At 37.1% G+C, this 27,299-nt stretch overlaps 1 protein-coding gene across 3 annotated transcripts in view; it reads left to right on the forward strand.

Moving 5' to 3' along the window:
• The window catches only part of BZW2 (basic leucine zipper and W2 domains 2), a 62,496-nt gene that overhangs the window by 5,023 nt on the left and 30,174 nt on the right, over positions 1-27,299 (forward strand). Inside the window, exons 1-3 of one of the 3 annotated variants that reach the window (XM_060632604.2) lie at positions 14,818-14,923; positions 17,717-17,781; positions 26,012-26,188. In XM_060632604.2, coding sequence (XP_060488587.1) covers positions 17,724-17,781; positions 26,012-26,188 — 235 coding nt within the window. In that variant the 5' untranslated portion in view covers positions 14,818-14,923; positions 17,717-17,723. Of the gene's footprint in view, positions 1-14,817; positions 14,924-16,883; positions 16,906-17,716; positions 17,782-26,011; positions 26,189-27,299 lie in introns of those variants that run through there. The other 2 variants (XM_078441663.2, XM_060632605.2) reach the window with 2 other exon arrangements.

Consider the following 27,299-nt stretch of genomic DNA (forward strand, 5'->3'; position numbering starts at 1 on the left):
ACTGTATCACTGTGGAATTTAAACCTCTCGGCCGGTGCGTCTTATCAGAGTATAACAAAACTCCACGAATGAAAAGTAGAAAGCTATTTCAGCCTCAGAAGGAAAAAGTTAGTATTTACTTTCCCAATTAATAATTTAGGGAAGAAAATTGGCAGTTTTGTCTCTTGTCACTTGTCTATTGTGGGATTGTGTTAAACCCAGAAGACAAAGCAGCCCTTTAAATTACATTGATCACCCTCTGAGCAGAAGAATCTCTTCCGGGTCTGTTGATTGTGGAGTAAAGCAGACCCATTAAGTAGCCTCTTCTGATCTGGTAGGAAATGATTATGGATGGTCTCTGGGAGACAGCCAAGCACAACCATAGCCCTGGGAATTGGAGAAAACCATGGCTCCAGCTTCCGGGATGAGATGTATTTTCCAAGGCAATCTTCCTTGCTTGCAGTTTCTTCATATATATATATATATATATATATATATATATATATATATATATATATATACCAAACTTGCAGGGTGACTTTGAGGATGCCCTGTACTGTAAAATGTTATAAAAAAACAAGTTGTTATTTTTAGGGTCAATCCTGTCTATTTACAGTTGAGAAGAACACAATTACAGGCCTAGTTGAGGAAACATTTCAGTGTAAAATTGTATTGGCATTAGTTTTGCTATATGCTCATCTTCCTAGATTTGGGAAGATAAAAATTATTTTTAAAGAGAGACTCAAAAAATATGCCAATAATTATATCTCATTAATAAGAAAGATCTTGGTGTGCATCTGGTATGACCAATGAGTCACAGAGATTAAGACATGAGGGGCGACTGGGTGGCTCAGTCAGTCAAATGTCGGACTCTTGGTTTCAGCTCAGGTCATGATCTCACAGTTTGTGCGTTCAAGCCCTGCATGTGTGTGTGTTTCTCTCTCTCTCTCTCTCTCTCTCTCTCTCTCTCTCTCTGTCTCTCAGTAAATAAATAAGCTTAAAAAAGAAAGGAATAAGACATGATCTTTATCTTCAAGAGGCTTGTGCTGTCCTCCAGGAGATAGATCAGCCCCTGAACCAATAGGGACTGAATGATGAAATTATCCTAAAGCTCTGTTCTGCTTATGTCAGCTCATAGGTTTGCTTAGGTTCTGCTTATGTCAGCTCCTACCTTTGAGAGCCCTTTGTGGGTTCGAGTGGCTTCTCTGGTGGTGCCTGCCAATCTTCCAGCTCTACTTGGAACAATGTTGTTACTCCTCTACCCACCCACCGGCTTCCTGCTCCTAGAATGCCTTCCTCCACCCATTTCTGCATATCAAATTTACTCAAATCCTTCTCAGCTCAAATGACCCCACCTCCCCACAGCCTTCTCCAATCCCCAACCAGAGCAGTACAGACACAAAGGTGAATTCCAGAATGGGTGGAGCTCAGTGGGAGGGCTAATTCCTGGAGAAAGTGAGATTTTGAACCAAGTCTGGAAGGGCTGATGAATTTGGCAAACCAGAAAATGGACAGCATTCCAGGGAGGACAACCCCCAAGAAAAACAATTACATAAAATATTATAACATCATAAATATTTATAAAATAAATATTGGCTGCAGTTTTTCAGCCAACTATACTGGAGCTAGCAGTGATTTCATTCAAAGGTATGTTTTCCTCAGTATGTCTACTTTTTAAGATCATGAAAGTAGTAGATTATATTTTAAAGCACACTTTGATCGTATGTTCTTGCTCTCGAGTAGTTTATAAAATGTGACATCACATGTTTAAGACTACATCCAAAAGTACAAACCACTATCTTCAGCATTGGTGGTAGCAGGAAGCTGATAATAGACATGAAAACAAACAATGGAAAAGAAAATGCCACCTATTGGAATATTTTGTCCTTGATTACAATATGCTTTGAAATTTTCCAAAATAACTAAAATATAAATACCTAGAAAATAAGCAGGAAATTCTTTCTGAAGTTTAGTTTTTAAATATTTCTGAATCTCTGATCCATGGAATTCTTCAAATCTATACCTTAAAGGAATTTTAGGAGTTTTTATTCTCTCACTTTGACTTCTTTCCAGTTGGACTGTTCTGATCTATTTTTTTCCTACTTTTATTCAGTGGATTAGAGATGTTGCTGAAACAGTTAAACCTGAGAGATAAAGCAGGGATGTAATAATCAGATTAATGTGAACCATTTTAATGCAGGATTGTGGTTGTCATTAGGAGTTTCTGCAGTATCTTCCCTTTGCATCTACTAGGGAATAAAACACATGACTTAGAATAATTTCTGATTTTGTAATATAACATGCACTGATGTGAGCAGAGTATGCGCAAAAGTACTTCTCATTCTTAGCTCACTCTGATGTTGATGCTGATGCCATGGGTCTCTTCAGCAAGTGTATTTTTGGGGCAGTTAAATGCCAAATGGAATGATTTGGCTTATGTTGAGCAAAGTGTTTGAAAGATGCAGAATTATATTTTGTCTATTCATATTTCAAATTTTATGTTAGATGAAGACTTTCAAAAAACAATGGTTAGATGTACTATTATCTTTGAGGACTTTTAAATAAATATCAAGAAAACCACCAGGCAGAGGTGAGTAATCAGAAGGAATACAAACTGTTACACACTGCAGAGAATATATCATAAGCCACTGTTGGGTGAGCAGTTTTAGAATATTCTACTGTCCTCCTGTTCTTGTTCATTTGCGCAGAGGACCTTACTTCTTTTCAAACTACGACAGCTTCCTGGATTTTTTTTTTTTTTTTTGTGATCGTTTCTAAGAAAAACAAATGGCACGTGTTTTTCTCAGTACACGAGGTAATAGAATGAGGTTATTATAAACAGGAAGGAGAACCCCACGTTGCACGGACAGAGGAAATTGCTGCCTAGGGGAAAGGTGTCTGGCTTTGGTATTGAGGAGTGTGAAGATTGTGCTTTTGTTAGAGGTGAGCCTCTGCAGGAAACAATGTGATAACCAGCTCCTGTGATACTAGAAACCATTGTGCCATAAATTTCTTATTTACATGTCTCTCAGAAGCAGGACTTTTGTTAAATCCTCTCACTAAAGATACATGTTTCCGTAACGGAACTCCGTGGAAAACCACTTGGCATTTGGGGAGGTAGCCTGTGCCAGTTCAATTTATCCAAGTGCTGAACTAGCCTTGAAAATTAATATTTATGCTTTACTCTATCTAATTCTAAACCATAAAGTCTATGAGGCAAATAATGAAAAAACTGCCTTCGAGTATCATGTAAATAATTGCCCTAGCCCATGCTACAACTTTGGTTGGCTTTTTGGAAAGTGCACTGAATGGAAACCGGGTTGATCAGTTTCTGGCCCTGACTGGTCCCTGTATGAAGCCCCTGATGGGAAGGCATTTTTTGCTTTATATCTCTGCTTTATCACCAATGTTAGAATGGAATGCATGACCTCAAGCAAGTGGTTTGACACATCAGCGCGTTATCGGATTGTTAGATGAAGATCTGGGTTTTGGGTCCCTGGTTTTCAAAGGGTTCTATGCTTCATGGCTATCACTTGTAAGTTAAAAAGTAAAAAAAAAAAAAAAAACAAAAAACATGGCACTTAGGTGGCTCAGTTGGTTAAGCATCCGACTCTTTGTTTCAGCTCAGGTCATGATCTCATGGTTTTGTGAGTTTGAGCCCTGTCTTGGGCTCTGTGCTGTCACCGCGGAGCTTTAGGGTTTCTCTCTCTCTCTCTCTCTCTCTCTCTCTCTCTCTCTGCCCCTCTCCTACTCATGATGTCTCTGTCTCTCTCAAATCCATAAACTTAAAAAAAAAAGTAAAACATATTGTTAAAACATTAATAAACACAACCACAACTCAAATGCATCATGGGATTATTTTAACATACTGGAGACTATTAATTCTTGTTAACTCGCACTCCCCAGGTTTTTGTGCAGTGCTTGGGTTAAACCTCCACTTGGTAGAAAACTAGCACTGTGCAACCTGTCTGATTAACCCCTGTTGAATTCCTGTTGACTAGTACCAGTCATATGTTTGATAAATAAATACAAACAAGCTATTCTCTTTATGTTTGAACCTTAAAAAAAAAAAATGTGCTTGAGAATTTATAGGTCTGTGCTACTTTTTGTTCCGTGTTTGGGGATTTTGTCTTTTTACATTTGAATTTATGTAGTCCACTGCTATAAAACTATTCCAAGGAATACAGTCCCATATCATCAGTGTGCTGTATACCACCAAGTCCGGGGCTTGGCTTTGACATTTCTATTCAGTTCATGCTTTGGCAATTGTGAAATACTCGTGTGGATGGTAAGTGATTTTTGTGCCACCCTTCAAATAAGGCTTCATCTGCCAGACAGGCCTGGGCAGGTCCCCTTCTGGGCAGGGTGAGGGGGTGGGGGGAATGGTTGCAGGCTTGGTTGAGAGAACTCATAAATGTGGAAATGTCTGGATGCCTGCCCACCACCACCTTTGAGTTTCCTGCAAATCCATGATCATGTTTTTTAAGCAAATGCTCCAAAGCAAAATTCTCCCACTGGTTACTAGTCAGGGGTGTAATCCTTTTTCTAGAAGATTCTCTTTTCCTCTCCTTGGTTAAGAGAAGAATGGAATATACTTAAATCCCCATTTCTATAACTTTATCTTCTAACTTCCCACTTGAACAAGTAGTCATATAAACTCCTACCAGTTTTGCATGTGACACAGAATCAACTTTAATAAAATGATTTGCTCTCTGGAATTTGGCACTACTCCCTGCTGATTCTTTTTTTTTTTTTTTTTTTTTTAAGACTACTTTTTTAGAGCAGTTTTGGGTTTATACTAGATTAAGGGGAGGGTGCAGAGATTTCTGGTATACCTTCTATTTCCATACATACGTAGCCTTTGCCATCGTCCCCATCTCCCCTCGGAGTAGTACACATGGTAAACTGATGAATTTATGGATCGTTTGATAGCATATGGTCTGGCATATCTTGGGTGCCCATTGTAAATGTTCAACCCATTTTCTATGCACACACGTATGTGAATTTGTTGACATATATGCATAGACATTTTCTGAAAGGATACAAGTCGGACAATGTCAAAGGTTTAAATTCATTATTGTTTACATGGAGTGGAATGCTACTCCATGGACATAAGATCATGAGTAAAAGTTGGAAAGTGTCTTTATTTTTCACTTTATGCCCTTTTATACTGTTAGTTTTTATGCCATCAGTGTGTTAGTGGTACTTTACAGTTTAACAGAGTCCAATAAAATAAAATGATTCTGATTTTCCTAAAGTGATGCATTGGAACACATAGCTTTTAATTTTTTTAAGTTTATTTATATTGAGAGAGAGAGAGAATTCCAAGCAGGCTCCACGCTGTCAGTGCAGAGCTCCATGAGGGGCTGGATTCCACAAACTGCAAGATCATGACTTGAGCCAAAATCAAGAGCTGGATGGTTAACTGTCTGAGCCCCTGGATCCACCTTAGAACACATAGGTTTTAAAATAAAGATCCTGTGGGGCGTCTGGGTGGTTCAAGTGCAGAGCCTGCTTGGAATTCTGTCTCTCCCTCTCTCTGTCCCTCCCCTGCTTGCTCTCTGTCTCTCTCTCTCTCTCTCTCTCTCTCTCTCTCTCTCTCAAAAATAAGCGAATAAACTTAAAAAAATAAACAAAATAAAATAAAGATCCTAGAGGATGTCATTGAATCAAATCTTGTAGCTGCAAGTTCTAATGCAAGGATATTTTTTAGGTTATTCTTTGCTGTAACGTTAGAAAAGGTGATAGAATTGGATTTAAATATTTTCTGTATGTAGGTACCAACCTAATAGAGAATTATGTAGTATGTTAAAATGTATACAGTGGCCATTACTTAAAGTTAGATTTATAGATATTTTATCTCCATCTGTTTTCCTTATTTTCTCTAAATGTGCAACCATGGGTATATGATGAACTGATCTTATTATCAATTTTTAAGGAATTATTTTCTCTATAAAAAGTATTTTTTCACACCTTATTCAAGTAATAGAGTGGTATGCATTATAATATAAATGGTATGACCATATGTTAATAAGGTAAACAAAGAGTAACATAAAATCATATCTTGATAGATATAGCCCTTCCAAATCATCAACTTGTGAGATTTTATATTTATTCTGTTGATAATTCAGTTGATTGATACATTTTTTAAAAATATTTATTTATCTTTGAAAGAGAGAGCACAAGCCGGGGGGGGGGGGGGGGGGGGGGGGAGAGGGAGACACAGAATCTGAAGGAGGTTCCAGGCTCTGAGCTGTCAGCACAGATCCCGAAGCGGGACTTGAACTCACAAACAGTGAGATCATGACCTGAGCCGAAGTTGGACGCTTAACCAACTGAGCCACTCAGGTGCCCCTCAATAAATTGTTCTAAGTTTATTTAAATATTTATATTTAAGTAATCTCTACACACAATGTGGGACTTGAACTCACAATCCTGATATGAAGAGTCACACATTCTACCAAATGAGCCAGCCAGGCACCCCATCAATAAGTGTTTTAAATTGCTTTTTGAAAAATATTTTCATTGCTTGTATTGAAGGAAAAAAGTAATTTGATAGGAAAATTCTGGAATATATCTTTTTTTAATCAGTTTTTTTTAAATGTTTGTTTATTTTGATAGAGAGTGTATGTACCTACAAACAGGGGAGAAGCAGAGACAGAGGGAGAGAGAATTCCAAGCAGGCTCCACACTGTCGGCACAGATTCCAACACGAGGCTGCCATGGGACTGGATTCCAAGAAGTGTGAGATCATGACCTGAGCCAAAATCAAGAGTCAGATGGTTAACCAACTGAGCCACTCAGGCTCAGGGAGCCACTCAGGCACCCCTTCATCAGTTATTATGTAGTATTTTGTGCTTAGGTGGTTTTTGCTTAGATAAATATTTTCTAGATATATAGAAAAAATAATGGCCTGTTTTATTTAAAAATTTTAGAAGCCTTTTCTGTTTAGGAACCATAATTTTGGCTTTAGGTATTTGTTTTGAATTACTCAAAGCTAGAACTTCTTAGCTTTAAGAACCTCACATCTGGGGCACCCTGGTGGCTCAGTCGGTTAGGCACCCAACTTCGGCTCAGGTCATGATCTCACGGTTCGTGGGTTCAAACCCCTGCCTCGGGCTCTGTGCTGACAACTCAGAGCCTGGATCCTTCTTCAGATTCTGTATCTCCCTCTCTCTTTGCCCCTCCCCCATTTGCACTCTGTCTCTCTCTGTGTCTCAAAAATAAATAAAACACTTAAAAAAAACCCTCACATATTTTGCATACATACACATTTTTTTAATGCTGACTTTACTGGTAATCCTTAATAATAGTTTCTTTCATATCATCCTTCTGAATATCTCCTCAATTAGGACTGTAATATAGAAGAATATTTACTTCCGTGGCAGGAATAACATACGTAGTGCAGGGCATTGCTAAGCAGGTTATATAGCTTGCTGTGCCAAGGATTTTGTGTAGTCTGTATGTGCAGCAGTATAAAGAACCCTCATTATGATGTTACAGTAAAAGCGTTTGGGTGTAATACTGTACATGGGACAAATAGAAAGAATACATTAACCAGAGTAATGTATTCTAAGGATCTTCAAATCTAGAGTTGGGTTTTATTTTGCTTGTTTGTTTGCTTTTTTACTGGAGTGTGCAATCAATACAGCAGGGTAATTTCCTACATCACAGCTGACCAAATTCTGAAGGATCTGGGAAGTTAGAGTAACTCTCTCTATGGCAAGCTTTATTTCTAAGCAGTCCCAAAAAATACAAAATCCCTGTGTTTTTTAGGTTCTTGGGCCTTTTCAGCTCTCTGAATTACTCTTGTTGCCCACCCTCATTCATTAAAGCATGTATGTCTTCCAATGTTTGCCTTTGCTCCTTGGTTCTATAATTACATATTCACTTTATTTCTGATCCATGTAAAAGGAGGTTGTATACACTTTGCCCCTTTTTTCATCAGAGCATATTTCTTTACAAGATATTTCTGTTAAAGAACCACAGTACAATAGTAAAATTCAGTGAATTTATAATAGATACCATACTTACCGCCATAGTCTACACTCCAGTTTCATCAATTACCCCCAGTACTATCCTAAATACATTACGTGTGTGTGTGTATAGACACACACACACACACACACACACACACACACACACATAATATGTATATAATTCCTCACAGTACAGCATGCACTCAAGGATTACATGCTGCATTTAGTAATGTCCTTTTGAGTCTCCTTTAATTTGCTATAGTTCTTTGATTTTTGTTTTTATTTTGTTTTTGTTTTTGTTTTTGAGACATTAACATTTTTGAAGAATACAGGCCAGTTGTTTTGGAGAATGTCCCTACATGTGCCTTTGTTTCCTCATCATTAGATTCAGATCATGCATTTTTGTTTGGAATGCCACGCAGATAATATCCTGTTCTAACTGTAAACCGTCTGGAGTCATGTGATGTCTGTTGTCCCTGGGTTGAGGTGTTATCTTGTTGCTGCACTGCAGAGTTAGCATTTTCTTTTTGTAACTGATGTGAAGATGCTTTGAGGCTTTTCGAATATCCTGTTGATCATCAAGCATCTCTACATATGCGCATGCACACGCGCACACAGTGTGTCAGGGCACTTTTAGCATCCATTGATGATCCTTGCAAGAATCAGTTTTTGGCACAATGATTTTCTAACTCCATGTTCCTTCTGTATTTTTCCATTGGCATTCTACTGAAAAGAAAACTTACATTTATGTCTAATTACTTCTCTTTCCCTTGTGCACTGATCTGTTTCTTTTCGCTAAAATAAATGAGTTTGGACCTCCAGATTCTTATTTTACTCACTGAGTTATTCTCCACGCTGTTGTTAATTATTTTTGTGGCCACATTGTCTCAGGTGATGTCAGTGGATTGTCTTCAGGATAGTTTTTATGTAGTTTGATCTATTTTTATCTTTCTTTGTTAAAAGCCATTCAGTACTTTCTGACACATGACTTCTGAGAATCATGTTGAATCTTCCCTGCTCTAACCTTGGAATCAGTCATTTATCCAAGAGACCTTTGTTCTTTAGTAGGAAATGATATTTGGAGCCTAGGTCATATTTCTTCTTATGCACAGATAATATTATTGCCACACTTTGGGGATTTTTTTAAACTTCAAAGGAGGTTAAAGAGTTCCCATTTAAACATGCAATTTTTCTAATTAAAAAAGCTATGCATTCTTACATTATAGAAAATACAGACAAATAACAGAACAGGAATAAAATGCTCCCTGAACTCTATGCACTCTCTTGACCACGTGTGTTTTGTGTAGCTTAGATTGTATCATGTATATAGAATTTGGTGGGCGTTTAGGTTTTTTTCTCTTTCTACTTAACACATCATTGTCTTCTCCAAGTCCAAAAAATTAAACAGTTGTAGTTTTCAGTCATATACTTTTTATCTTTTCCTTGTGGTCTTTTTATCTCAGTGCTGTGATATCCGTAAGTAGGGAAAGTTTGTTCGCTCGCCCTCCACATTTTCTGCCTCCCTCTTCAATCCCACATTGTTACCTACCCTCCGTCTTCCGCCTGATCATCAGAGGATGCACAATTATCCATGTGGAAAGACAGCAATTAGTATTAAAGACTGTGGCAAGCATTTATTTTGTATACTGATTGCACTTTTGATTTTAGTTATGACAAGCTACTCAGTGATAAATGTGTTTTCTCTAAAATTAACATCAATGTTTGGCAAACAGAAATAAGTCACTCAAGGAAATATCTGCCTGGTTACTGCTCTGGTATGTTTAGATGTATGTGCACAGCTTTTAACTCTGGAGAGCATAGGCTGTCTCTGGTTTTGCTCACAATTTTTTTCCTTTTTAGTGTGGGATTTTCCAACCTTGGCACACTTAAAATTTTGGACCAGATAACCCTTTGGGGGGGGGGGGGGGCGGGGGGCTCTCCTGTGCATTGTCCATTATTAGCAGCACCTATATCCTCTACCTACTAGATTTCAGTAGCATCTGCACTTCCCCAGCATGACAAAAGAATATCTACAGACATTGCCACATGTTCCCTTGCAGGGCACATAATTACCCCAGAATGAGATCACTGCTCTGGAATAATGCTTAACACATAATAAGCACCCCCCAAAATACAAATTAATATATATTTAAACCACAGCTGCCCAATCTTTGACATGTACTTATTTTATGCCACCATTTCCTCTAAATTCTTAGAATTTGTGGTTTGAAATATTGTAGGTATGCAGTCATCACAATACTTTTGCTTGTAGACAAAAGTTCTAATTGTTTTAACTTACCTAGAACAGAGGTTTTGGGGCATTTTGCTATTAAAATACTTTGAAACATTATTTTTGAGAACCTGGCTTTCTAAAAGCCAAAGTGTGCTCTTATAAATCTCTGGGGGGGGTGTGTGTGTGTGTGTGTGTGTGTTTGTGTTTCAAAGTGTTGAGAGACTTTAAGAATCACATCAGTAACATTAGACTATCTGTGAAGTTGAATGAATATGCCTGGTTAGTTGTTAAGGGAGGAAGGGAAGGATCTGGGGGAGAGAATCCATCTGGGGAAAGGAGAAGGGCCCAGAGAAGGGAATATGCATGCCCTGAACTACTTCTTACAATCTACATTAAGCAGAGGACATGAATTGATAGAGTGAAAGCATTTTAGGGTTTTATTCAACTTCCTAAAAGTTTTATAAAATAACTTCACTTAAGGGGAAATAAGTGACATTGCACATTGTCTTTTTTTTTTTTTTAATTTTTTAAATTTACATCCAAATTAGTTAGCATATAGTGCACCAATGATTTCAGGAGTAGATTCCTTAGTGCCCCTTACCCATTTAGCCCATCCCCTGTCCACAACCCCTCCAGCAACCCTCAGTTTGTTCTCCACATTTATGAGTCGCTTCTGTTTTGTCCCCTCCCTGTTTTTATATTATTTTTTATTTCCCTTCCCTTATGTTCATTTTTTTGTCTCTTAAAGTCCTCATGTGAGTGAAGTCATATGATATTTGTCTTTCTCTGACTAATTTCACTTAGCATAATACCCTCCAGTTCCATCCACGTAGTTGCAAATGGCAAGATTTCATTCTTTTTCATTGCCAAGTAATACTCCATTGTGTATATATACCACATCTTCTTTACCCATTCATCCCTCGATGGACATTTCGGCTCTTTCCATACTTTGGCTGTTGTTGATAGTGCTGCTGTAAACGTGGGGGTGCACGTGTCCCTTCGAAACAGCACACCTGTATCCTGTGGATAAATGCCTAGTAGTGCAATTGCTGGGTCGTAGGGTAGTTCTATTTTTAGTTTTTTGAGGAACCTCCATACTGTTTTCCAGAGTGGCTGCACCAGCTTGCATTCCCAGACATTACACATTGTCTTAATTTATTTCTCTGAAGAAGTTGTACATTGATACTTAAAATGTGATTTTTAGAATATTTCTATTTTTGCTAAAAGGAAAACAAGGTATCACCATTCAGAACCAAGGTAGATACGCTAATAAGTGTAAGGTGTGAAATTGTTTTGGAAATATGATAATGAAAATTTTATCATGATGCCTCTATATCAGAAAAAGATTTAGATGAGTAGTAAGCTCTTAGTGCTTTTTTTCCACAGCACAATTCCTTTGGGTTTTGGTCACTCTTCCCTTGTAAGGTGGTTGCTTAGCACAATTTAAATTTCCAGCATTAATGTCCCTCTGGAGATGGTTGTCAAGTTTTTGAGGGGAGAACTATTATTAAGTTTGGTACTCTTTAAGAAAGATTATTTTTGTTCTTTCATACCATTAAGGATAAGAGTAAATGGGACATGAATATAATAGTGATATTTAAATTTTTTTTTTTTTTACCGTTTATTCATTTTTGAGAGACAGAGAGACAGGTGTGAGTGGGGGAGGGGCAGAGAGAGAGGGAGATACAGAATCTGAAACTTGAAACAGGCTCCAGGCTCTGAGCTGTCAGCACAGAGCCTGACATGGGCTCCAACTCACAGACCATGAGATCATGATCTGAGCCGAAGTCAGATGCTTAACCAACTGAGCCACCCAGGTGACCTTGGCCTATATTTCTTTAAAGTACTATTTTAGATTTTAGAGGGAAAATGTTTTTGTCATTCACTGTGTAAGAAGACTCGGTAACATGCTTATATGTATGTAATCTGAACCAGTATTAAGTAGAGTGGCATTTGAGTGACTAATATTTTTGTACTAAAGAAGGGAATATCTGATTTTATTTAGAAACTTTTTTTTTTATAGATAGGCTACTATTTGAAATTTCGTTGTTTTGTTTTTTTTTTTTTTTCCAATTATTATAAAAACTAAAACTTACATAGAATGTGCCTGGAGATATAATGAAGAATTCTGTAGAGGCTGGGGATGATTTTGAGTACAGAGGCTGTTTGGTACAAAATCATAAGGACATTTAAAAAGATAATGTTGTTCTTGGCAACAAAGTGTAGTGTTATTGTAGGCATTTATCTGGTCTATTGCTTTAGAATGTTAGTAATTTACACTTTTAGAGAGCAACTTAATTATTTTTGCTTCTTCTGAGATCATTTTTATGAACCCGAATGACTCCTGGACACAACTTTTAGTGAAGGATTTTATGAGGTATGTTCCTAGAGTTTTAGCTTTAATGGAAAGGAGGAGAGTTTATAACTTTAGGAAATTTTTAGTTCATTCTTCTTATGGTACATTATTTCGCTCATTTGGAGTATAGAATAAAAGGTAGTTCTTGAACGTTCCTCCTGAGCACAAAGTGCTTCATGGGAATGTTGCCGTGAAGTGGCAATCACATTGCCAGTTTTGTGTGCTGGTGTTACGGTGCTATTCCCAAACACTTTATACTTTGGAGATGATGTTGCTGCCTGGTAACTTTTATTATCTTAGAACAGAAAGTCTTTTTTTTTTTTTTTTTTTTTCCTTCATACGGTCTCCAGGGTTATTTACTACCCAGAGAGAGTTTCACTTTGAAGTTTGCTGGATTCTTCTTTTCTCACAATAGCCACCAGGTTTTGAAATTTGGGCAAAACGCTCCTCCAAGCCACTTTATTTAAAAACGTCATATTCTTTGTATGTATTTTCACCTTTTTATTAAATTGAAGTGGGTTAGGCTATAATGAATGCTTTAGAACTGGGTTGCCCACCGTAACGACTGGCCACATTGGCTATTTTCATTGTAATTCATAAAAATTAAATTTTAATTCTTCAGTTACACCAGCCACATTTCAAGGGCTCAACAGCTACACGTGTCTAGTAGTTGCCGTATTAGACAGTACAAATCTAGAACATTTCCACCGTCACAGACACTCCTGTTGGACGCACTGTATTAGAATGGGGGGTGGCAGACTGCAACCTGGGAGCCCAGCCTGATCTACCACTTGTTTTCTGTAAATAAAGTTCTATTGCCATACAGTCACGACCGCCTGTTTACATATTGTCTGTGGCTGCTTTCAGGCTATAACAGCAGAATTGAGTAGTTGAAACAGACCATGTGGCTCACAGAGCCGAAACAATTTTCTTTTATCCCTTTGCAGAAGATTTCCACCCCACTGTCCTGTGTGCATACTCATGATTCTTAAAGGTCAAGTTGTTTTCCCAAACAACTTTTTTTTTTTTTAATGTTTATTTGTTTATATTAGAGAGAGAGAGAGGGAGACACAGAATCCGAAGCAGGTTCCAGGCTCTAAGCTGTCAGCGCAGAGCCAGTTGCGGGGCTCAAACCCACGAACCGTAAGTTCATGACCTGAGCCAAAGTCAGATGCTCACCCAACTGAGCCACCGAGGCACCCCCTGTGTATGCGTATTCCTAAAGTTGAGGTTGTTTGGATAGCATAGTTATATGTGCATATTAGCAGTGTAACATATTACATAAGGCAGATTATCACACTTCAAATATTATCGAGACCAGAAGAACAATCATCCCCTTTTAGGAACAGTAAGAAGTCCTTCTCTGGCAGATCACGTTCTTTCCAAAATGAAGGGAATGAAAGAAGGAGAGCACCAGCAAGAGCACATACAACAGGGCAGTCTACTCATGGTGTGCTGGACAACTGGCAGAATTAGTGCACTGTTGGCAAGAGGCCAGTCCATCTGAGTGCTGGCCCATCATCACACTTGGGCCCTGATTCCTGTTGGGAGTAAGGGATGGAATCTGCGAAGGACCCAGGACAGCTAGAATATTAATAGAGGGAGGTGGGTGAAATTCATCTATTATGTTAAACCTAAAACTCTTTCCATTTAGACTTAAATAGGAATGTATTCAAAAAATGTTTATTTCATGAATAGGGTGCTTTGAATTTTGGTTGATTGAATCATTTTAATACTTCACTGTCTTTTTTGTCTTGTGGAATATCCAAGAAATTTAGTCTCTTAGATGGCAGGTGAAATATTTAAATCCATTTTGTTTTACCATTTTGCATACAGTTTTCTTGAATAATACTATTTTAAACCCTGGAGCTTTTCCATTTTGGGGGACAGCATGAGCTTATTTTTATTTTGTCTGTGTTTTTGGCTTATTGTTTTATATGCATACATATATGCATGCATAGGTTGTACCCCACATAAGTTTTGTCTCTGAGGATTCTGTAAAATTGATTTTAAAATACATACACATAGACACATACACACATAAGTATGCATTTCTAGTTGTTGTCAAGTTGTAAATTGTAATGCAACCCAATAAAAATAAGCTTTTGATGTTGGCCTAATAGAGCTGTCTTTGTTACTTTTTGTTACTTTCCCAGGTTTAAACTAGCGCAGTTTCTTATTCAAAGTGCCCTTGCTTCTCTTTTGCCACAGCTTCAGTGAGTGCCTTATAAAGCCTGACCCTCACTGGAGCAGATTATAATGTAGCGTGGATTGCTAAATTTAGAGAGAAGCCAGACCTCTGCTCTAAATAGTAACAGCTAAGCGATAGAGACTTGCTGAGCAGAATATCTTCATTTAGTCTTTCAATACCAGTAGGTGAGTTTCTGTTTGTGTTTGTTTTAATATTTGCTGTTGTGTTCGTCAAGATCTTTGTATACTTTTTTGTTTGCATGTTTATTATGTTATCTTCCACATATAGTATATGGAGAGTGTGAATGGTAAGCCCAGGAAACTAGACCACGAAGAAACAAACTTTTGTGTTTAGAACTGAAGAAAGTATAAATATAAATGGAGCTAAAGATGTTTAAAATAGAGTAACTCTGTCGTTGGTAGGCTGTGTTTTGTGGTGATTCCTCATTAGCAGAAAAAAGAGCAACAAAATGCAAAGGTAGAGGTAGAGAATTCTGTGAGTTTATCTTCTGGACCTTAAAATAAAACTCTTAGTGAAGGCTCACACTTCAAAAGTATTTTTTATTGATTACAAAATGGAGACATCTTTGGCAAAGAGTAACTCGTTCCTGCGTGTTCATCTGCTGGAAAAGCTTCTGGCTACCTGGGGTCTATTTTTCTTATATCTCAGTATGAGCCCTAAACTCTTTACCAGGTGTTTTTCTTTGCTGGCACAAGAAAACATTTTATGTGATATTTGTAATGTTTGGGGAGGGGGGGTAGAAACTATAAACATGTATGTGTGCGCCCATTTATCACATGTACCCCCAGTGACCTGTTTGCTAATCCAGAGTGAATCTGCTGAAAATGCCAACGAGGAACTTTCTGAATGAGTTTTGTGGTGAATGTAAACAATGCATGAGAAGCTCTGTTTCTGACTTGTATCAAATAGAGTTTATTGCATTTGTAATTATTTCAGTATGTAGCAGCTGCCCCAAACACCAAGAGCCATCACTTTCTCTGAGCTTGTTCTAGGTTGTACTTCTGCTGAGTTGTAAATGTTTGTGGATTTTATCTCCCCTAGGCGTGCTCCTTGAGGGCACGGAATCTGGCTTAGTCACCTTTATATCACAAAGCATGATATATTAAGTTCACACTATAGTATTAATAAAAATTGTCTGTACTGAAACTATAGAAGAAATTTTTGTGTTTGTTACTTTATTTTTTAATCAATTCCAATTAAATTATGATTAAAGTTTTGAGTGATAAGCAGATTGCTTTCTATATGAAGATAGATTTTCTTCTTTTGTTTGTGGAAAGAAGGTTTTGGTGTATAAAGTGAATAATTTTTCCATGTTATTGAAGATTTTTTTTAAACTTTGAGACATAAATAATTCGCTTAAATACTGCAAATTTTCTTGATTGTTTAATAGTGACTTAATCAGAAAAAATCTAAACATTTTCAAATCACAATTTAAAGAAGACCCTTGAAAGGTAATTAAATCATTTGCTTGACATTCTCTTAAATTGTTTGGTCTTCATAATTTAGGCAACCTGGATATATCTTCAGGTTATAATATTAATGCCAACAAGGTTATTCTTAATTTGTAAAAGATCTTATGGAGCAGGGGTTTTTTTTACTTTTTTTTTTTTTAAAGATAATTGATTCTTTTTAAAATTTTCCTTGCAGAGAAAAGCAAATATTGCATATACTCTCTTTTTAACCAAAAAGTTATGCTTCACACTTTTATTTAACTGGCTTTTTTCCATTAACACTGTGCCTTGAACATCTTTCCATGTCTGCAACAGCTTATTTAACGAGTATTTACTAAATGCTCACTCTTTACTTACCATTGTGTTAGATGCTAAAGATACTGCTTTTAGTAGAACGGACAAAGTCCCTACTCACCTAGAGGTTGCACCCTCATGGGAGAAGTAGACCTCAGGCAAACAGATAACAGTGGAATGTCAGGTGCTGCTAAAGGCTGTGAAGCGAAGTAAAGCTAGGTAAAAGGAGAAAGAACAGACACCAGTAGTGGGGATGTACAGGTAAGGCCTCTCTGAAAAAGAGGCCCTTGAGTGTGTCAGTGAGGGAGCCACCTCAAGGGCTGGGGAGAGATCTTCCCAGAGGAGAGGAAACCTTCTCTGGCACATTGGAAGAAGAAAGAGGGCAGTCTGGCTGGAGCACAGTGAGTGATGGGGAGAGATGCAGGTGTGGGAAACATAATCAGAGAGGTAGCCAGAGCAAGAAGTGCAATACATTTATTTAGATTTAACTCATTCTTCTGTATAGCTTCATAACATTCCACTTAATGGCTTATGATAACTTATCTAACCAGATGACTGTTTATGAGCATTTAACTTTGCATGTTTTTATGCATTCAACAATGCTGCAGCTAAACCTTTATACACACACACACACACATAAATATGCATATTTGTGCAGGTAAAATGGTAAATTTCTAGGAAAAGAAATGCTAGACTACACGTTATAACATGTAAATATTTATATTCACCAAATGCTTCCCAAAAGTATTGTGTGGAACTTATTCCCTATGCCAGAGTTTATGTCTGTGGTTTTCCCTATGTCTTTTGTCAACACTAGATATTATTAAACTTTAAAAATTTTTGCCAGTTCAACAGTTAAAACTATACCTTGCTTTGGGGTGCCTGGGTGGTTCAGTTGGTTGAACATATGACTTCAGCTCAGGTCGTGATCTCATGGTTCCCTAGTTTGAACCCCATGTCCGTACTGACAGCTTAGAGCTTGGAGCCTGCTTCAGATTCTGTGTGTCTCCCTCTCTCTCTCTCTGCCCCACCCCTGCTCACATTCTGTCTCTCTCTCAAAAATAAATAAACATTAAAAAAATTTTTTTTAATTACACCTTGCTTTTTAAAAGTATATTCAGTATAGGTGAGGTTGAACATATGCTTATTAGCCATACATTTTTGTATGAACTGCTTATTTGAAATATATAATCTTTTTTTCTTTGTTTTCAGAAATTTTATGAATAAGCATCAGAAGCCAGTGCTAACAGGCCAGCGGTTCAAAACTCGGAAAAGGGGTAGGTTGTGCTGCATATTTGTGGGACTGGGGGGCTGAGAGAGTAGGTGAAGTTCTCAGCAAGACAGGAGTTTGGGGAAGGATTCAAATTATCCTTGTTCACACCTAAGCTCACTAGTTCTACTCTCCTGGGCTCTGAATGTAAAATCTGAAGTTCTTCTGCCTCCAAGCCTCTGAAAGGTTATTTAGGTCTCTGACCTCAGACAAGTCATTTAACTTGTCTAAACTTTGTGTCTATCTACAAAATGAGGATGATTCTGTCTGTTCGGTTTCCTCACTCTCCTGTGAGGCTAGGAAGACACTAGATAAACTTTACTATTTTTGACATCACATTTATATTTGAGTTTTGCTTTCTTTGTTGTTTTTAAGGAAATGTTGAAAGCAAAGATGGTAAAACTTGGGAGAGAGGTAATCTAGGAAAGGAGATATTGAGGAGTTTTTACTCTTGAGAATTTAAGAGGTCACATTAAATGTATTGCCTAAGTATCTTGAAAACTCAGTATTTTCAAGTGTCTTTTATTGTGGAAAGGTAGTGTCGAACCTGTTTAATGACTGGGAAAATTTCTGTTTGTGTGAATGACTTATTGTTAGGTCATGTTCATCTCCCTACCCTTTCTGCATAAAGAATGGTTTTAAATTTCAAGTGTTTAATCAGTTTGGCATTCTTATACAGAAGTCCTCTTGGACTTAAAAGAAAAAAAAAAAAATAGCTGAGCCATAACCTGATTAGGAAACTTTTTAAAAGGAAACATGGTACAAGATTATTATGTTGACTAACACTAGGATAGTAACTGAAACGTATTTAAGGAAATATCATGTAGAAAGCTAAATGATGGTGGGATATCTCTCTCAAGGCCTCACTACTGATTATGAAACATAATGGCATGTAATGGTATCATGTGCTACATTGTTGAATTGATGACCCATATGTTACGGCTTTGGCATTTCCAGTGTTGAGGTGGCCCCTGAACCTTCCGCTGTCTTGCGTAAGGATTGTGTCTGCATAAGTAGCAAGTCTAGCCTTGCAGAAGAAAAAGAAGTCTCCATGCAATCAATGGAGTGGAAGAGTTCATGAGAGTAGCTAGATAGCCGTGAGGCTGGATTTCTTTGTAGATGCTGCTTGCAGGGAATTCACATTCGTACTGAAACAATGAGACTAAGAAACTGTAAACTAAGCAAAAGGTGGTTATTTTGTACAGTAATTTTTGTCTTGTGCTTTCCCGTTTTCTATTTTTTTTCCATCCCTGGCTCATCCCTATAAACTAATATACATAATGACCTCAGCCATCTCCTTCTGCTTAGTCCCATCTTTGTCATATAAATTGTGTCCCCATGATATTTCCCCATTGAAATCTGGACCCTGATATTAACACAAGGTGTTACAGTCAGTGTGCCTTCCTTATCTCATTGTTTAAAGCAGTCAATGGGGGGAAAATGATGTGGATGATTTCAGAAGGATTTCATCAGTAAGGAACGATATAGTTCAGAAAGCTAATTATAGTTAAGGTATTGTTGGGCCAGGTAATGTGATAATAGCTAATATATGTCCAACTGTGAGGTGCAGAAAGGTTTGCCATCGCCTGCCCACTGGGGGAACATGTTAATCTCAGACCTGGATCTCCACCTTTATTCGTGGGACGCTGATTCACGGTAACTGAGCTTAAAAGCCAAGAGAGGGCCCAAGGGTGTATTGCACAACAGCAGGCGTGATTCAACAAGTCAACTGGCCCTTAGAGTCAGTCTTCAGTTTTAAGCCAGAAAGGTTTTCTCTAAATCTGAGCTGGTTTATCTCTGATTCATTTAGTGGGCAAGATTGTGCCTGTGTCTTACCGCTGCTGGAATACTCAGAGCTACCCAGAAATATATATTATTTGCCATTGATGTGGATTCATATAACTCAGATCTATTGGGGATTTAAGCACTTGAGCTATTTTGTGCCAAACTGCTGGTTGGAAATCCAAAAAAAAAAAAATGGAGTCAACCTCAATTTCTGCTCTTCATAATAGTGAATTGCATCCTGATGATTTATCGTGCTTTGGCTTTTCTTTTGCTCTTATGATAGGGCTGACTTCAGATAAATGGCTGGCAGTTTTGTAGAGGTAAGGAAAAAAATCTAGTGAGGATATCTCAAGGTCATTTTGCTAGGCTGTCTTCTGAAGGTCTGTCTTCAATTTGAAATTGTTTTCTAACAAAGCTAATAATGCTCTTCCATGCCAAGTCAGGGAAACAAAACTATTTTTATTGCCTAAGATCAAAATTAAACATTATGACGCGACACATCATTTAGAAATCCATTCAGACTCTTTTCCTTTATAAAATATGCACATCTTGTTTATGATACTTTCTTCAAAGAGATTATGTTTTCTAGTATGGCTTGTGGGAATTTGAAATGATGGAATTTCTCCCCTGAGCCATTGTTATGCTTAGCTAAATGAAATAGTTAATGACTGAACTCTCCTCTTTATAAATTTTGTAGAGAAATTGGATTAAAATTACTGAAAATAGGAGAGAGAAAAAAGTAACCAACTACAGGCAACCAGAGTGACCACATACTCCATTTCATCTGTGTTGACAGTTTTAAACACTCTTAGATTTTCAGTGTTAGCCACTAAGCTGGTAAATGTTCAAATGTTGAACTCTGTGTGTGTGTGTGTGTGTGTGTGTGTGTGTGTATGCATATAGGTAGAAAACCCATCATAGTTCTTACTCATTTATTATAACTAAGTGACATTCAAAAAGGGATGTAAGTTATGCTATTTATCACTTAATTAACAGGTAGGAAAAGTGTTATATTAACCAGTTACCATGGTTTCCAGTGAAAGCATTTTGTTTAGATAACTTATGGACATATTTGAGCATCAGAAATAGACCTGTTTCTCAGTGTCAGTACAAGGGCCAGCATGACTAACTCTGTAGTGTCACACTTCTGATTCACCAACACAGTATAAATTTGAGACCCTAATTATATACTTCCCGCTTCTAGGGAGGTTTGACCTGTCAAATGGAAACTCAAGGAGTAATAGCATATTTTCATTAGGATTTTGTTAGTTTTTTTGCTAGACTGTCCTCATGTGAAGTACAAATTACACATAATGTTGTTTCAGATAAAAAAGAACCTTTGGGTAAAATGTCATGTTTCTCCAAACGTTCCACAGGGTTGTGGCCATTTTCTTGTTGGGGAATTTTGTATTCCACTGGGTGGGCATTTTATCTCAGCAGATGGGAGTTGCTTTTCAGCCTACAAAAGAATGATTAATCCTTTCATGCCATCACGATTTCTTTAGATTCCCGAGCTACAAGGGATCATCTTGACCTACTGCGTTATTGCTCACTGTTGAAGTATCTTCGGCCGTGACCTGCTGTCTCCCTCCTTTTACTTTCCTCTTCCTTGGCAAATCTCTTAGGAAAATAAAACCGAAATGAAGGGCTTTGTGCAGACACAAGTTTTTAAGTTGTCTCTTAGATTCAAAACAAAGCCCTCTGCATGAATTCTTAGCATAGTCTAGATTTTTACCTGTGTACCAGCTTTCATTTTCCACTGCTTCAAATTAATAATTTTCAAATCATCAAAGTCTGTTCTACCACCTGAGTCAACATCCAAATGTGTCGTAGTGCCATTGCAGGAATGGCGTCAGTTGATTTTGAAAGCTGGTTACAAGACAGTAAACAACTTGTAGAGTCTTTTCTTCTCATGTTCTCATATTACAAGGAAAGAAAACTTTCTCTCCCAAGTGGAAAGGAGAATTACCTTTTGGTAAATCTGGACCCTGAGTGGGGAGTGAAGTTTCCCTTGCTTGCCAGTGAGTTCCTCGTGTGCAGTCACGATTACCCCCTCTAACAGCCTCTCATAATCTATTCCTCTGGAGTTTCCATTCTCTTCCTCCCCCTCTACAAAACAAGACCTTAATTTTATATATATATATATATATATATATATATATATATATATATATATAATTTTTTTTTTTTTTTGCATTCAACATTTGCATGTTCTGGGCTGCTTAATGTTTTGCTTATGTCATCAAAAGGACTTTTATCTCTTGTTCATGAAAAATAGTGTTCAATTTATGTCTGTCTTTATGGCATCTTATGCTGTGTGACTCTGACTGGTACTGGGAATGCCATTCTTCTCTGGTTCTTGTGCTGTGGTGTTAACCCCTTACAACTCATCCCTTCTACTAGATCAGGAAAACAGTGAGTCTGTACAAACCAGGCAGGTGCTGTCTGGTTTTCAAGTAGTTTTTAATTGTATCATAGTCACGCGTTTTAAATAGTCAAAAGAATTCTGCAAGACACATGATAGAGACAGCAAATCTGATCCCCCAGAGAAATGCCTTCCGCTTTTTACGTGCTTCTTTTAATTTTTACATTCATGTAACCAAATACCATCCTTACATGGTTATTTCCTGACTTTCCTGTTTGTACTCTGGAAGATGAAGATTTAGCTCTCTTTCATGTGCAGACCTCTTCTCAATTCTTTCTCTGTGACGCAGTTTTAGCTTGGCCACTATTTAGGGTTTATATTATTGGGACTTTATACCTGCTATTCATAGCTCAACTGTTATGCGGTTGGTTTGATCTCTCTGAACATCATTTTGTCTCTGGAGTTAATGTTTCATAATTTATCTTTCCTTTTTTGATGAGTTTTCTGTGCCTTAACACTAGTCGATACTAACCTTTCCCTTTGTTATGTAAATCTTCCAATACAAAAACTTTAGGAATTCTTATCCTCCATCACGTTAGACTCTTAGTGAAAAGCTCCCCAGGTCAGTTTGCTCCCTGGGCCTGCAGTACAGCTGTCAACATGAAATGTTTGAAATGTCTTTTCACCGGTGTCCTAGAGAATCCTATTTCCTGGCTCATGTTCTTTTTTCCTCCTTTTTCCTGGGATCTCCTGACTTAAAATCACAAGTTATTCTCTCATTTTTGGCCGAGTGTCTGCTTCAGTAGCTCTTTTAAAAAAGATTCTATGAGAAACATCATTTTTGAGGCCTCAGGTGTCTCAAAATACATTTATCCAGCTTTTGTGCTGAGTTAACAGTTTGGCTGAACACTGAGTTGTGGTTTCAAAATCGTTGTCCCTCAGAATTTTGAAGAAATTTCATCTGGTTTCTGATATTTCTGTGGAGCAATTTAATGACATTCTGGTTTTTTGGTAGTTTGTATGTGATTTGGGTTTTTACCCCTGAAACTTCCAATAGCCGCCTTATTCCCAGTGTTGAGATTTCTCGATAATGTGTGAGCCTTGTTGTGGGCCCACTTTGAATCCTTGTGCTGGTGTCTAGACAGTTCTTTTTTGGGAAACTCATGTCCTTCAACTCTGTAAAACTTTCTTGAAATTTTTAAATCATTTCTTTCCTTTTTGAAAAAAGAATTCTGAGGGCATCCAGCTGCTTGCTTGGTGGAGCGGGTAACTCTTGATCTTGGGGTTGTGAGTTTGAGCCCCGCCTTGGGTGTAGAGATTGCTTTAAAAAAATTCTCATTATGCTCATTATTTAAACATTTGACTTGTCTGCTCTTTTTCTTATTTTTTTGCACTTATTTTCTAGGTCTTTTTTTCTTGACTTTTTAAATCTCGTTTCTAAGAGATATTCTCAGCTTTGTCTTTCAGCTCTTACTATTGAGTTTTTAACTTATTTTATCATACATCCCATTTCCAAGAACTCTTTTATTCATGAAATGTTTCTTTTCTTTATATAATATATTCTTCTTCCTCTCCTTTCCCTCTTCCCTTCTTAGAGTTGCAGTATCCACTTATCTCCCTAAAGGTATTTATGGTAAGATTTTTGTGAAGTATCTGTTTCATCTTTTGCCCCTCCCTTTCCACACCCAACTCATTCTCCCTAAAGGGAAGGTAAAGGTGAAGAAGTCCTTTGAATTGAATCTTACTTTTACCTTTAATTTAGCTTTTTTTTTTTTCTGCCTCTTCTGACCTCCTCCAATTTATCATCTTCACTTCTTTTCAACAGTGTATGATCCTTGCTTTGTTTAAGATCAGGTTTGTTTAAGGGGTGCTTGACTGGCTCAAGCAACTCTTGATAACTCTGGATCTGCAGGTCATGAGTTCGAGTACCGCAGTGGGTGTAGAGATTACTAAAAAATAAAAATTAAAAAAAAAAAAAAAAGATCTGACTCCAAATGACCTTCCACAAGAAGTCTCTCTAGAGTCTGCTGAGGATAGAAAGCTACATGTATTTTTATTCCCAAATCCTCTGAAGCCCTTTCAGGGCTTCTACAAATTCAAAAATATTGTCATTATAATGCTAGGATATTATTTGTCTCTTTTACATGTTTACTCTGGTTTATGGTGGTTTCCCAGAGGCTACATGATGTTTGATATTACAGTGGATATGGGATTCCATCTGTCTGCTATTAAGCCAGGTGTTAAAGAGATTCAAGAAAGCCTGGTTCATACTAATTTTTTTTTATTTGATAAATATTTTTTTAATTTTCTGGTTTAATTTCTATAAAGTAAGTATCCATAGATACAACCTCCTTACACAAAAATGCTCTTTGGCATCCTCAGTACTTTTTTTTTTAGTAATTTTATTTTGTAGCTTTTTTTTAATGTTTATTTTTAAGACAGAGACAAACAGAGTGTGATACAGGGAAGGGGCAGAGAGAGAAGGAGACAAAGAATTTGAAGCAGGCTCCAGGCTCTGAGCTGTCAGCAGAGTCCAACATGGGGCTCAAACCTATGAACAGAGATCATGACCTGAGCCTAAGTCGAATGCTTAACCGACTGAGCCACCCAGGCGCCCCTGAATCCTCAGTACTTTTTGTAAAGGGTGGCAAAGGGTCATGAGACCAAAAAGACTGAGAGCATCTGCTCTGAAGCTATAAATATACATATCTAGTTCATGATATATATTAAATACTTTAAGTGTGCCCTGGAATAACTTACCTTGTAAAAAGAGACATCCCTCCAAGAAATAACAAGTGTTAATGTAGATGTGGAGAAAAGGAAATCCTCATGAAATGTTGGTGGGAATATAAAGTGGCACAGTCACTATGGAAAACGGGTTGGGAGTTCCTCAAAAAATTTAGAACTGAAGAATACCGAACTAAGAAAATTTTATCTGAAGAAAATGAAAAGAGTAATTCAAAAAGATATATGCGCCCCCATGTTCATTGCAGTATTATTTACAATAGTCAAGATCTGGAAGCACCCTAAGTGTTTATTGATGGATGAATGGATTAAACAATGTGGTATATACATATGTAATAGAATATTATTGAGCCATAAAGAAAGGGAAATCTTGCCATTGGAAACAACTTGGATAGACCTGACGGCATTATGATAAATGAAACAAGTCAGAAAAAGACAAATACCATATGATCTTACTTAGGTGTGGAGTCTTTCAAAACAAAACAAAAAACCCCAAACTCATAGAAAACAGATTGGTGGTTGCCGGAGGCAGAGAGGGAGGGGTGGGCACAATGAGTGAAGGTAGTCAAAAGGAACAAACTTCCAGTTATAAAATAAATAAGTCCCAGGGATGTAATGTACAGTAGTTAATGATACAGTACGGTTTAAGAGAAAGTTGTTAGGAGAGTAGATCTTACAAGTTCTCATCGTAAGAAAAAAAAATCTAGCAATGCATGGTGGTGGATATTAACTAGACTTATTGTGGTAATCATTTTGCAAAATATATAAAATTGAATCATTATGTTGTATATCTGAAAGTAGTATGTCAATTATAGAATTGATATATTGATGATTGAAACTAATGTTATATGTTAATAATAAAAATAATTTAAAAAAGATATGTCCCTCTTTATTTCCTCCCTCCTAACCTTTGTTTATTTATATATTCTCCTTTATTCTTAGGCAGTTGTCCCTGGATCATTTTCTTTATCTCAGATGAAACAAAATTTTAAGTTTTGATTGTTCTACTTTATTTTTTTTCGGATGGTTAGGATTAGTAGATTACATTGGCCTATTCTCTGAATGACATAAATGATCAGTTATTAATTCTATTATGTATTAGATAGAATTAATGTATTTTTTGGCACCTCTAAATAGAAAGTAAATTACTTGATTTAATAAATGTTTAAACAAGGGGTTTAGAACATCGAAATCTAGTAGAAGAACTTAGTTGTCTTCAAACTTTTAAATAATTACACTGTCAAATAAAGAACAATGAACCAGAGAAATGCATAGTTGCTCTTGGGATAGAATGTGTTTAAAAAAAAAAAAAAAAAAGAATAATTTGTAACATTTATTTTAGATGAAAAAGAGAAATTCGAACCCACGGTCTTCAGGGATACACTTGTCCAGGGGCTTAATGAAGCTGGTGATGACCTTGAAGCTGTAGCCAAGTTTCTGGATTCCACAGGCTCAAGATTAGATTATCGTCGCTATGCAGACACACTCTTTGATATCCTGGTGGCTGGCAGTATGCTTGGTAAGCCATGCATTATAGCTTCTTCTTTAGTACTTTAAATTCCATTGAAATAGTTTCTTACAAGATAAAATCTTTATAAATTTACATTTATGAGAGTTGGTAAAAAAAAATGCAAATGGGAGTCTCTATGATTTTTACCTTGTTTACCATTTGGGATGGTAATGTGGCTGTAGAAACAGTTATTTGTTAAGAGAGGCACAGAAATGATGGTTTTTGTTAATGTTACAACACGGCTACTTGCTTTATAGCCAAAGGACAGCTTCCCCATGTGTCCCTAATTCAAAATGTTTCTGGAACAAAGTCTGCTTTTGTATGTCACTAGTTTCTTCCAGTATATTTAATTAACCCCCAAATGCCCTAGCACCCTTTCCCTTAAAGCCCACCCTTTTTCCATGCAGTGAAACGTAACCCTCCGCTTTTCCTTAAATTCTGTTTAATCCAAAAAATGTCAGAAATATAGTTTAAATCTGGTTTTTTAAAATACGTAATTGTGAGTATATAGCTAAAAGGATTAAAGGTAGAAGTTTGAAAATTATTAAAGTTAGTTTCTTTTTCTTTTTTTTTTCTTTTTTTTTAATATGAAATTTATTGTCAAATTGGTTTCCATACAACACCCAGTACTCATCCCAAAAGGTGCCCTCCTCAGTACCCATCACCCACCCTCCCCGCCCTCCCACCCCCCATCAACCCTCAGTTTGTTCTCAGTTTGTAAGAGTCTCTTATGCTTTGGCTCTCTCCCACTCTAACCTCTTTTTTTTTTTTTTTTTTCCTTCCCCTCCACCATGGACTTCTGCTAAGTTTCTCAGGATCCACATAAGAGTGAAAACATATGGTATCTGTCTTTCTCTGTATGACTTATTTCACTTAGCATAACACTCTCCAGTTCCATCCACATTGCTACAAAAGTTAAAGTTAGTTTAAAAGCAAAATAAAAATAATAGAGCAGAGGCATCAAGGTAGAAGGCTTTTCTAAGTGACATGGTATGTTGATCTAAATGTTGATTAGGTATCATAATGACCCATTGTTCCTCTCATGTTTATTCTTAGAACTTAGTTTGTGTAATCAGTTTGTGTGGTAACCATAAATCACTAGAAGTGGTCCAATCCTCTA

Source organism: Panthera onca, chromosome A2 (assembly GCF_046562875.1).
Source record: "Panthera onca isolate mPanOnc1 chromosome A2, mPanOnc1 haplotype 2, whole genome shotgun sequence".
NCBI lineage: Eukaryota > Metazoa > Chordata > Mammalia > Carnivora > Felidae > Panthera > Panthera onca.